Raw genomic sequence first — 13,279 nt, 5'->3', positions numbered from 1 at the left:
TTTTTTGTTTTGGACTTTGTAATATTTTCTTTGCTAAAAACAAATAATTACAGAGAATTTTTTAATTGGTGGTTAAAACAAAACTCATTTTTCTTATTAATCAGCGGTTGATTTAAAGATCAGATTACTATTAAATGCATAAATATTACTTATGTAAATCGCAATTTTTTTTTTTATCATAACTGCTGAAAATTTTTTCCCTCACTCATATGACCCCATGCCGAATTCGTTGCAGTGGGCGAACATCAGTGGATTTTTTTTTTTTTTTTTTTTTTTTTTTACAAACTGAGATAAGTTATTGTATAGTAAAAATAATTGAATTAAAACAAATCATTTAGCAAATGTAGTCAAACGCAATTTCATCTCCTTTTATTTATATGGCCCAGGCAATTTTAAGTAGCCCTGCTAGTCTATTATGTAAAAGGCACTTTTAAAAATTTTTTTTTTTTTTTTATAAATTTTCTTCCTTTGAAGATTGTAATGCTGGGTATGGGACAACCAAACCAGCTGCCAACATTGCCCCGCTTTTTATTGAAACCAACTGAGAGCTCTTTTTAGTATCCTCGCCGGTCCCTTAAGTGCAATTGTCTGAATCTCTTTTGCACTTGGTTCACCAGGAATATTAGTTAGGTAGGATCAGGTTCTTCTTCATAAGCCCTGTGGCACCTATGATAACTGGTATGATTGATATCGCCTTAAGATTTCAGTTTCTTTTCATATCATACATGAGACCTTGGTATTTGGTCCGTTTCTCTCTTTCAGCTCTGTTCAGACCGCCATCATTAGGAACATTCACTTCAATCAAGGTTGCAACTCTCTCTGACTTATTCCATACTAGCGGGGGTACCCGGCGTTGCCCAGGTGTTTGTAGTTGTGTGTGGTGTTAAATAGAAAAGAACTCGGGGGGGGGGGGGATCGAACCCGAAGCCCTGAGGCGAAGTTTGAAAATAAAATCGGCCAGCCAGAATGAGTTAGTGAAAGATGTTTGAATTTATTTAAGAACGAAATCGACGTAGGTTTGTTTGTTATAAGCGAAGTAAAAAAAGAAAACAATGCTAACACTTAAGCGGGAAAAAACCCCAAAAAACTAACGTAAGGCAAACGAACGATGAAAACAGAAAAACGAACACGTGAAAAATGGCTTCAATAAGCCTGTTTCGATATTAAAATTTAAAAAATCGGTGGGTACCCGGGTGTTTTTGGGTGTCGCTAATAATAAGCGAAGTTAAAAAAAAAAAAAAAAAAAAAACAGAGCAGAAAAACGAAACACTGGTTCAATATTTAAATTTAAAAAAAAAAAAAAAAAAATCGAATACATTTCACATCACGATTCGAACCCAAAATGTTTAGATAACGAACCAAGGCCTTAACCAACTGAGCTAACATGACGTACATGAAATTTGTTTGGTTTTTCAACTATTTAAAGTAAATCAGGTCACAACGTCATCTGACGCATGCGTAGAATCGGTCATTGTCATGAGAGGACAGTTTTTATAGATTTTTTTTTTAAAGATTTTATAGATAATTTTTTTCTTTTCATATATATATATATTTGTTAATATTATATTTCTAATTTTTCAATTTCTATCAAGTCTTTTTTCTCTATTCATTCTGTCTCTATTGTTTGAGACTGACGTCATTCACTTTTTTCTGGTCCATGTCTGACTTTAATTATTATCTATTCTTAAACCCTATCTTAATATTAACTCATATTTTGAGTTTTTCTATAATCTCAATGTGAACTGTTTTTTTCCCCCTTATATTATAGAAAGGGTTTTATTAGAATTTTATTGCTTCTTTTTACTGAATTTGATACCCTAAACACCTGCATTGTGTGCCACCCATTTCGGACTATTAGTCCACATCTTAAAAACGTACATTTTGATGTGTACGAAAATACATTTTATGCACAAGTAGCACTGATACACGATTTTTTCACGAAGATTTCATTATTCGAGAAACTGGAATCAGATTACATTTGGATTACTGTTTCAGAGCTTCCTTAAATTAATTACAGACATTGAAAACTATTTTACATACGATTGTATCAGATATTAACTCTAGATTTCTTTTAATTTTGATTGGTTGGTTTTGTTTTACGGCATATCAACCCTTTTCAGGTTATTTAATGCTGAATCCAAAGATTTTGAAGAAACGTTTTTAATAGAATATTTGTTGTTTTCAAGTCGGTTTCTATTTAACCCATAGTTGGGACCCTAACAGGTACTACCACTCTGGGTCAGAGTGGACCTGAGAGCAATGGCAATTAAAGGTTGGCTCCACACTCCTCAAAGCCCACAATCTTGGGCCTCACCACTGGATATAGTTTAAGGTCATATCCAGGACCTTTAATTTTGGAGTATACATATTTTATTGAGTTATCTTTGAAGAATTTGACTTTGTTCACTTATTAGCTTTCTTATCTTTCCTTTTCTTGCTCTTCTCTTATTATTGCTATACTGAATTTGTCCTATTTTCTTTATATATCTATAAAAGTGAACATGTGTGTGTGTGTGTGTGTGTGCATTTCTCTGCGCAATAACTGTCAATTTTAAGTCTATAGACTCGAAATTTGATATACAGGGTACTGAGATTTGGGAAAATCTTTGTAATCTGTTTTTGGACAGAAATTTGGCTGTTAAGGGGCCAAAGTTCAATGATTTGACGTTTGAGAACTCTACCAAACTCCTCCGACAATTTTGGGTCTAAACACTTGAAATTTTAGATATAGGTTCCTTGGACATGGATCTAGCTTAATAACTTAATTTGAGCCCCAAACAATAAATGTTAAGGGGTCATAATAGGAGTTAAAATTAAAAAAATTGACCACTTTGTTGTTTTTTTTTGCTCAACATACACTTCCAAACACCTGGATAACGCCGGACTGAAATGCTAGTTATCTATAATATAAAAGCGAAAATGTGTGTGTGTGTGTGTGCATTTTTTGTGTATTTCCGGCAAAGGCTGGGGGGGGGGGAGGAGTCTCGTGATAATCTGTCTCCTCTGTCAAAAGTTTTAGGCAGACATACAAACATACATTTAAACAGATTTTTGTCCTTTATATTATAGACGCTGTTCTATCGTTATTACCCTAGAAGGTTCTTGATGAAGCTCCAGTCTTTGGTCCCTTCTTGTAAGACATTTACAGCAGGAACTCATTTTCTATATTGAAAAAGGGTTTTCCCTTCTCTATCCATGTGCCTAGCATCAGGCAGAATTTTCGTGGACAGAGTTTCTTCGCAAAAGCTTTCCACCTGTTGAACACATTACCACTGAACTACTTCTCCACTTATTACAACTTGGTTTTCTTCAAATCCAATGTCCACAAAGTGTTGCCAAAAAATGTCCGCATAATCAATAATCAATTCATATCATTGATCAATACAAGTACATCAATAGTTTCCCATCATCTTTCAGCTGACAATCATTTCTGACTCACTGATATCCTTGAATAGATCTTGGTCTTGATAAGGATGACTTAACCCCCCCCCCAAAAAAAAAACAAAGATTATAAAAAATTAAAACGAACAAAATGTTTCAACTGTTAAAACCTTTATTACATTTGTTTTTTTGTTTTTTTTTATTTTTTAATTAATGAGAACACATTTTGGCTTGGAATGATGCTTAACTGTGAAAATTCCAATTCTGTATGTTTCCTCTTTCTTCTAAAAAAAGTAAATTTTTTTTTCCTCTTCTCAATAAAAAAAAAAAACAACAAAAAAAAAAAACAGAACAAAAAATTTCTTCAACAAAAGACTAAAAAAATCCAAATTTCTGCAAGATAGTTCTCTTTTCTTTAATTTTTTCAATTTACAATCAAGTCAAACATTGCCGTCAATTTGGAGAGAAGAGTAATGGAGTGTGTATGTGGGTGAGTGGCGGTAAGGAGGGACAGAGAGAAGGTGGGGGAGGGACAGAGAGAAGGTGGGGGAGGGAAAGAGGAAGATAGATAAATACAGCTGGTATTTATAGAAATCAATAATTACCAGATTTTTTTCTTTTTAATTCCTGTATTTTATTTATTTTTTTCTTTTATTTTTTTACCGTACATAAATTTTGAAAAATTAACCATTTTTTAACCAAAAAAGACCTCTGAGTATAATTTATAAAATCATTCAACTTAATGTTTAAAAATGAAAAAAGGATTCTTTAAATTCTTTCTTTTCCCTGTATAAAAAAAAATTCTTGAATGTTTAATGCCATAAGAAAAAAAAAAATTAAATAAACAAGAAAAGGCATTTTTTATGCAAAATAACATACTTGGCCAGTTAAAAAAAAAAAGAAAAAAGTGAAATATTAACTGACCAATCAAAATTGTCTACAATTTTACATGATTTTTTTTAACATTTCCAACGACTTGCAATGATGTGTTTTATTTGTAAAAAATAATTTGTAAAGATAAAATTTCAACTTTCTTTTCTTCTGACCCTGCTGTGTAATAATAATAATAATAATGATGATGTGAAATTTTTTTTATTTCCATTACATCAAGGTTATCTGTATATCATAATCCTTACCATTCTGTCTTCTTTTTACGAATAGTAACGGACTCCATCAATTTTTTGATGCAATTCCATTTGTAAAGTTCAAGCAAGCAAACTGGAAGTATCAGAAATCTACAACAGTGAAATAGAAAAGGGGGATATGTAGGTATAGAAAATATCTATTACCTTACAACAGGGAGAAAGAGTGGAAGATAGGTGAGGGAGAAAAAGGAACTTGTAATGAATTTTGTGTATTTCTTCTGCATTTTAGGGGGTAGTTTTTTTTGTTTGTTTTTTTTTAATTTATATTTATTAATTCTGCTTGTATTTGGTTTTTATTTGTATAAGCAAAGGAATAAAAACAACAAATAAGATTTCACAGGGAGAAAAGAAATGGAGAAAATAGAAAGAATGAACCACAATGCTTTACGATAATACACCGTCATAAAAAAAGAAGAAAAAAAAGCGGCTTATTTTTTTGGCATATGTATTCCAATCTTAGAATCGCAATGCATTACGATAACAAAAAGTCGTTTCTATTTAAATTTTATTTATTACATAATAGCATTTCCGGTCTCAGCCATGTTGTCTGTGTCTGTATTAGACAACAACATAAAAAAAAAGCTGCTTTTTCTCTTTTTAAATATTTGAATGCTTTGTGAACCTATTTTTCACAATTTTATTAAAATTTAATGATTTAATTTTATTTCAAAAATTCTATCATTTATTAAAATACAAATAATTTTTAAGTAATTTATTTTAAATGTTTCAGAATTTTAAAGATGAGGATTGATAAATTGTGATTATTTGAACTATTAAACAGTATCAGTTAACAATCAGTTCTAACCCACAGTCTTCTGGAGGTTGAAGGTTCAATCCTTACTACAGGTAAGGACAGCTAAGAATTAATATTTCTACCCAGTTATGGATGACAGAATGAGAACAATGTATACCCCTTTAGGGTTCAGAACAAAATTCCATCCAGGTTCATTATAAAAATACCAAGATTTAACTATAAAATTTTCAAGTTTGCAAAGATGCACCTGAATTGTTGTGAATATAACAATCAAGATAAAAATAGTGGTAGGGATAATCCAACTTATTTTAAACTTTCTCATTTTCTGTACCCATTACTAATAAACTTGGATGCTACCTGTAATGGTTGGTATAAAGTACAATTGAAAATTGAAAGAAAACTACTGAATTATGTGTCGATCCATCTTGGTATGTGCTTAGGATGTGGTTTGAAAATATTGCAAAATGGTGAAGCTATTTAAAAAGAAAAAAAAAAGATTGTCATTTTCCCATCAAACTTAAGTTTCACTTGTATTTTGTATAAGTTGTATAAACATAAATAAATATCTTTGAAACAACGAAAGCTGAACTTCTGAAAATTGGTGTGTACTCTAGCGTTAGAAATGTGTCTAAAATATCTCCCAAATTTTAAGTTATTAAAAAAAAAAAACTAATCTTGTTACTTTTCCAGTGATTCTTCTTGGACAACCGGTAAAAACTAATCAATCAAAAATCAGTACACATTAAAAATCTAGAATACTCACCACTCTTGCAGAGTTGGAAGCTATAAGGTTAGACAGACTCCTAGGATTCCCAAACATCTAACTACGACTTTTTATTTTAAAATGTTTCAATATTCAGACTTAATTCTTTTAGGATGAAAATATCTGACTTCCAGCATTCTTATGAATCTGACCCCAACCAAAACCTCCAACTTTGGTATTCACCATATGGATACCCAAATTTCTTCAAATAAACATTTTTTATCAAAAAACTTTTTTTAATTGAAAAATCAACTGCTCTTAGCCAACAGATTCATCAACCTACAAAGATGTTGTCTTGTATCGCAGCCTTTACATCTATCACTGCAATGATTTACTGTGAACAAAAGATAAGTAGATATAGGTAATGCACCAAAATACTAAAAGGTTTTAGCTATTAGAGTACCCATATCAAAAATTGGGCTATTTAAAAAATAATAAGGCGCTTTTGTCATGGTGGTGTGATTGGAATAAAGCACCGGACACATCTTTAAGTTATACTCTCTTTTCCTTTTGAGTAATGACGAAAAAAAAAAAAAAAAAAAATGGATGATTATTTTTATTTATTTATTTTTTTTTAATTTGTTGGTGGAGGAGGAGGACATGAATTGGTTCGGAGGGAAAAAAAACTGAGAAAATAGTAAAACCATCAAAATAATCATTTTTGTTTGTATATTATACATAAAGAAGAAAAAAAAAGTGAAATTCAAAGAATTCATATATTTATTCGATATGCAAAAAAGAAAATGTTTTGCAGATGAGGAAAAAAATAGAAATTGAAAAAAAAAAAAAAAAATTAGGATAAAAAAAAAAAAACGCAGACATTTTTTTTTCTGGATTAAAAAATTGGAGAAATTATATCTGAAAACATTTTTTAAATGTAATTTCATTTTTTTTTTTTTTTTTTTTTTGTTAAACGAGCTTTCCTAGCTCCCCCTTTTACAAAACATATCCACAAAACTATAACATTTTCAAATTCAGACTGTGGTCTGTCCACATGAAAGACTACTTTTGAAGTATGTATATTTCTTTTTTCAATGAGAGCAAACTTACAAAAAGGTTTCTATAACATCAGATTTTTTTTGTTGTTTTTTTTTTTTTAATCAATAACATGTTTTCTCATTGCCTATCTTTCTGTAAATTTTAGAAGAAAAGTTTCCTCCATTTCATTTTACTGGAGATTGTGGGAAATATCCCAAATGGGGGGAAGGGGGAGGGAGAGTCCCAAAATTTAATTAACAATATACATTCATTCCTCCACCATTCATTCAACAATGTTGACCAAAGCATTCAAATCTCTAGTAATTTTATATATTTAAGTAATATATAAAATAATAAAAGAAATTATTTTCAAGTTCTATGAAATGTATAGAAGTAGATATAGATTGGTCATTGTCACAATACTGGAAACATGTAATTGATGGTATATATTGAATTCTTCAAGCGTCTTTTATATTCTTTTTTTTTTCCCCCCTTTGTACAAATTGTCTCTTTCTTTCATCTTAAAACCAGAAAAAAAATCTTTTTTTAATCTATTTGAAAAAAAAAAAAAAAAAAAAAAAAATGTCTTTAAATCCAAGCTGCTGAAAATCGAGTCGTTGAAGTGAAAGTGTAGTCCCAATCCCTTCCCCATTTTTTCTTGTTTTTTTTTGTTTTTTTTTTTATGCGTGGGTGACAAGAGAAAGACAGAGAAAGACACACAAGAGAGGAGACTGCGATATTTTGAGTTTTGCACAGAGCAAGATACTGCCGGTAAGGATTGAATGTAGCCTCCGTTACCAATCATCCTCCTCCTCCTCGTGATTAGGGTCTGTTGGAGGAGGACAGGAACAGACGGTGATGGTTTTGGTGGTGGCAGCAAGCAGCATCTCAGGGCAAGTCCGAAGATCACTTAGTTTTACAAGGTGGAGGATAATAGAAGATAAGTTTCTATTATTGCCACAGAGTTTCTGGAAAGTTGCTTACTTCTCCCATTTCTGTGACGGTGTTGCCATTCTGTGAATAAGACAGCTTGATACGCATACGAAGTGGTTGCTGGAAAACAAAGAGTGGAAATGTTACATTTAATCAAAACTGGTGAAAGTTTTCAAAAAGTTTTATAAAACACAAAAGATAAACTCTTGAAAAATCCAAAATTAACACATACCCACTCTTCGGCATAGGCTGGGGAATAAATGAGAACTTTTAGAAGGAGAGTTATCCATGGAGTTTTTCTTTCCAGTTCCTTATATGAATGGTATGTGCTTATGAGCAATTGAAGATCTAGGTGGTGATAATAAAGGCCACCTAGCAGCACTATCATGCCCACAAGTAGTTGGTCATTGATTATGAAATCGTGGGACGATAAGTTTATAGTTTGTTTTGTTTTATGGCATATCAACCCATATCAGTTTACTTAATGTTCAAATCCAATAATTTGGAAAAAAAAGTTTTATACTGTTCTATATATTTTAAAATATTTACTCATTGTGTTTGGTTTGGTTTTGTAGAGGAGTTTTTCTTTTTTTACTTTGCAGAACATGATTGAATTTTTCAAAAGGAAAGGAAAAAAAAAAAAAACAATAACATGAATGTTTGGTGCATTTTAGGTCAGGAAGCTAGTATGTTCAAACAGTCTGATCTGGTAGCGACACAGGGTGATAGCCATTATAAGTACTTCTATTCCAAGTTCTGAACATTTTTATTTTTATTTTTAATTTCTATGATTTTAAAAAATAAAAGTAAACTGTTGTCTTTGCCTTTTATGAATGTCCAGCTAAAACAAGCCTCATGAAGTCATTATAAAAAAAAAAAAAACCCAGCTATAATCACAGCAAAAAACTTTGCTTTCCCTCTTTATCAAAAACCAAATGAAACTTCCATGACAAAGTTTCTCTCCTAGAGTAAGAGAAAAGTCCAGGTTGATGGTCGTACATCTAAACAATATGATATAAATGTGAAAGTACCTCAGAGGTCTATCCTTGGACCTTTATTATTCCTGATATTCATAAATGACCTCTCTGAGAAAATTGTTTCAGAGATGAATATATTTGCTGATGACACCACTCTAGAATAGGCACGACGGGAAAACAAATGAACACATATCTAAGAAAATGGCAGAAAGACTAGAAGATGACCTCAAATCTGTAGTGGAATGGAAACAAAAATGGATGGTCACATTCAATGCTGCCAAGACTCAAGAAACCTTCTCTACCACCAATAGCAATGACCAAGAACACATTACCCCCAAAGTACTTCCTTTAAACTCCTTGTTTACAGGGAACATGAACTGGAATAGATACATTGAGAGCATTGCCAAGGTTGCTGCAAAGAAGATGGGCTCTCTCTCTCTACTGTGCTAGAAAGTTACTTACACCTGAAAGTATCCTGTACCTCTACAAGGCCAGCATTCACCCATGTATGGAGTATTGTTGTCACATTTGGGCTGGTGCATTTGCTACTTGTCTCTCACTCCTGGACAGGGTTCAAAAGAGAGTTGCCAACCTGATAGATCCTGAACTGTCATCTAGGCTTGAGCCTCTGTCTCATCGACGAAATGCTGCATCCCTCTGCCTGTTCTACAAGTACTTTAATGGTGAATGTTCTGACGAACTACAAGCACTTGTACCCCCTCAACGTGAATATCCCCGACAAACCTGACAAGCAGCTAAATCCCACCTCTTCACAGTAGAGATCCCTAGGTGTAAAAAGGCCTTCTACTTCAATAGTTTCTTCCCCAGAACTGCTAGACTTTGGAACTCCCTTCCGGGATTCTGCTTTCCCAACTGTACTGACATGCAGTAGTTCAAGTGTAATGTGAACAGGCATCTTGTTACTCATCTCCCTTCATAATACCCCTGCAACTTATGTCCCAATAGTATCCCCCTACCTCAAAGTAGCATTTTGACTTATTTGGGGTGAAAATTGAATTTAAAAAAAAAAAATATTCTGTCCATCTCACTCATTGTTTCTTATTCTTCCATGATGACAATCATTGTCTAACTGATGATATCTTTAATTCTTATTCTTGATAAGTGGTGACCCATTAGTAAAATAAAACATAAAAGAAAACAAGCAAAAAATATCCCCCAAAACTTGTCAAACTTTGACAAAAAAAAAACCCCACTCAACTAGCTACAACCATTATATGTGATTTCCACCACTCTCTAACTGTGCCTAAATCTAAACACAAATTCCATGAACAAAACTTCTTTCCCAGAACTGTCCGCCTGTGGAACACTGTTTCGCTGGTCTGCTTCCTGGTTGAATACAACATGGTAACCTTCAAATCGAATGTAAACAAATTCTACTCAATTTACACTGTTAACGATTATTACACTACCACTTTACATTCATTAACCTTTATCCTTAAGTGGCTTTCAAGCCTTGATTAGTAGTTACTCCCAATTAAAAATAAGTAAATAAATAATACAAATTTAGTAGCATCAATGGCGTCTTGACAAATTTACCGAGAAAGAATTTTTTTTTTTAATAATTATCGTTGTTTTCTTTTGAATTGAAACTCCCTGTCAGAGATAGACACCAGATTCACCTGGAGCATGCCTATATTTGCTAGTATTTCAATCTCAATATTCAGCAAAATGAAAATGTGAAAATATAACATAACATCTTGCAGAACTGTAGCATAGTTTTAGTTAGACATGTCGACACAAAAATATTTTCCTTATTCACTGTAGTATCATTTTATGTATAAATTTACATAATTAAAACATGTAAATGTTTGGCAGCGTACTAAAATATGAAGCAAGGTAAAAAATAAAATCTGACTTTACAACATAAAAGAAAGCCATTAATCTTCCTCACCCCCCCCTCTCTCTTTATCAAGTTGTAAGCAGTTTTCTCAAATTTGTTTATGTTTCTATAATTGTTCACTCAAGGGCTGAAAAACTAATATCATATCTATCTGATTCATTCTTTCTAGATTTCTAGTCTATGATGAATGAACTCAATGGTTATTTCATCTTCAAAAACTGACCAATGAGATTGAAATATTTTATTTTCTCCATGAACTAGCAATGAATGGATTATTTGAAAAAATAAAAGTATGTCTTGTCAAACAAAACCATGTGTAATTTAATAACATTTTTCTGAATATATATATATATATATATATATATATATATCTATATAATTATAAAACTCAAATGATCTTGTAACGATGTATGTAACCCACTTTCCGGTTTACGACATCCGGTTGCACATGCGTGCATGATCTGCGCACTGAAATATTAACGTTATTATTTCGAAATTATTATTTAACATGGGAAGAGTGGGGTTTAAAATAACTTAAATGTAATACAGAAATGAACGATAAAAAATAAAAAAAGCAGATATATCAATATTTGAATTTAACTATAATAAGTATTATGGTATCTGTTCAGTGCACATTTACCTATAAGTATGGTCAACCACTTATAATTCAATAACTGTAAATGTTTTTTTCCAAAATAATCAATTATAATAAACAGAACAACTCATAGAAATCTATCTATATTCTTTTTTCATTTTAATATACTTTTATAGAAATGTTTCTGTTATGTCAAAAAAAACTATTTTCTTTACGTCACAAGTGCCATGCTCATACATGAATTCCATAGATAATATAACATACTGACCCAACGGGTCACGGGTAGTCTAGTATATATATATATATATATATATATATATATATAAGAGTAAACATTTAATAAAACATATTGAAAAACACTTTGAAAAAGAGTTAAAAACATATTTAATCTGAAAAGGAAACACTTGATAAGTGGATAGTCCTTAATCCGGAGTTTCAAAGAAATACTTTCCTTCTCAACAGAGGGTAGGAATTAGCAAAATGCGGGATCGGATTTTGCATACAAAAGTATTTCATGAAACTGCAAATAAGTCAATGATCTTACTTGATAGCAAAAAGTGAAGCAGAGGGAATATGGTGAAGAAAAAGGTGATTACACGTGAATGGATAGTCTGGTGAAAAGTAAATAATCCAATGACGGTAAAATCCAAAAATATAACTCCAAGAAAGTTAATTGAATTTCCATTTGCACAAGTAAAATCCAAGGAAATCATGTAATTGGAAGATGGTCCAAAATAATCCAAAACGCCGAAATCCATGGGATAATTCACAAATATGTACAAGGAAAAGGGGAAAAATTGCAATAATATTAATAAAATTTTTATTTCATATATATATATATATATATATATATATATATATATATATATATATATATATACACACACACTAGCAGAGATACATGACGTTGCTTTGGATTGAATGAGAATCAACAAATGTCTCCACTCTCCCAGACTTATTTTTATCGAAATCAGTGAAATCGCCCATTTTTCAATCAAATCAGTTAATTGCCTGCAATAGTTAGGGACCCATTGGGAGAAAACTTAACATGACCCCCCACCCCACCACTGCAATTACTTAATCCACAATATATTGTAGTCTACTTTGCATTGTAAAGAATCAGCGGTTGATTTTATGAACTTATTCTTACATAATGGCTTGAATCAAAGTTGAAAATGTAAAAGTATCATGGTTCAATTGTGCTCAAAACAGAAACATTCATTTTGAACATGCCTCTGTCTTATCAAAGAACTTACTGTTGATTTTATACGGTGGGTCTTTCTGTTTTTGCAGTGATAAAATTTCTTAAATACACTTGTGGTGTTAAGTTGTATAAAGTGTTAACTTTGATCAAAATTGGACATCCTTCTTTAATCAGATTTATTTGATTATTCATATTTATTGAAGGCATTCTGATACAAAACCTATGTAAGAACACTCCCAGACACATCATGTATCTTCATGTGAAAAAAAAAAAAAAAAATCGGCTCAACCACTTCAGAGTCCATATGGAACAAACTCATACACAAAGTGCCTTTTATATATATGTTTTGCAGATCTTGCACTTTAACAAGTTCTATTTATTAATTTTTAACAAATTTGTAATAGAATTTTCATCACTATACCTAACGTGCGTTATAAATTTATAAAATTTTTTTGACAGAATTGAGCTTTTTGTAATCAAATTATTTTGTGAAATGGGAATTTTGTAAAAGTTTGTTTTTATATGTGACACTAATCGCTTAGCAAAAGGTATTAAATAATTATATGTAATTAATGTAGAGGCAAAAATTATGCAAACACACTTGAAGTTGAATAATTTAATATATATTAGACATTTTAGTCTGTTAAAAACGGGTGAAAGTTATAGACCATTGACTTAGAATGAGTGC

At 31.5% G+C, this 13,279-nt stretch overlaps 1 protein-coding gene across 6 annotated transcripts in view; it reads right to left on the bottom strand.

Moving 5' to 3' along the window:
* Positions 1–7,581: 7,581 nt before the first annotated feature.
* Positions 7,582–13,279, bottom strand: part of LOC145297594 (AP-1 complex subunit gamma-1-like) — a 395,164-nt gene continuing 389,466 nt past the window's right edge. For all 6 annotated transcript variants that reach the window (XM_080143647.1, XM_080143648.1, XM_080143651.1 and 3 more), the window contains one exon: positions 7,582–8,074. In XM_080143647.1, the coding sequence (XP_079999773.1) occupies positions 7,973–8,074 (102 nt within the window). In that variant the 3' untranslated portion in view covers positions 7,582–7,972. The remainder of the gene's footprint in view (positions 8,075–13,279) is intronic.

This window comes from Euprymna scolopes, chromosome 18 (genome assembly GCF_053919585.1).
Source record: "Euprymna scolopes isolate OS-2025 chromosome 18, ASM5391958v1, whole genome shotgun sequence".
Classification (NCBI taxonomy): domain Eukaryota; kingdom Metazoa; phylum Mollusca; class Cephalopoda; order Sepiida; family Sepiolidae; genus Euprymna; species Euprymna scolopes.
This window is presented reverse-complemented; position numbering and strand designations above follow the sequence as displayed.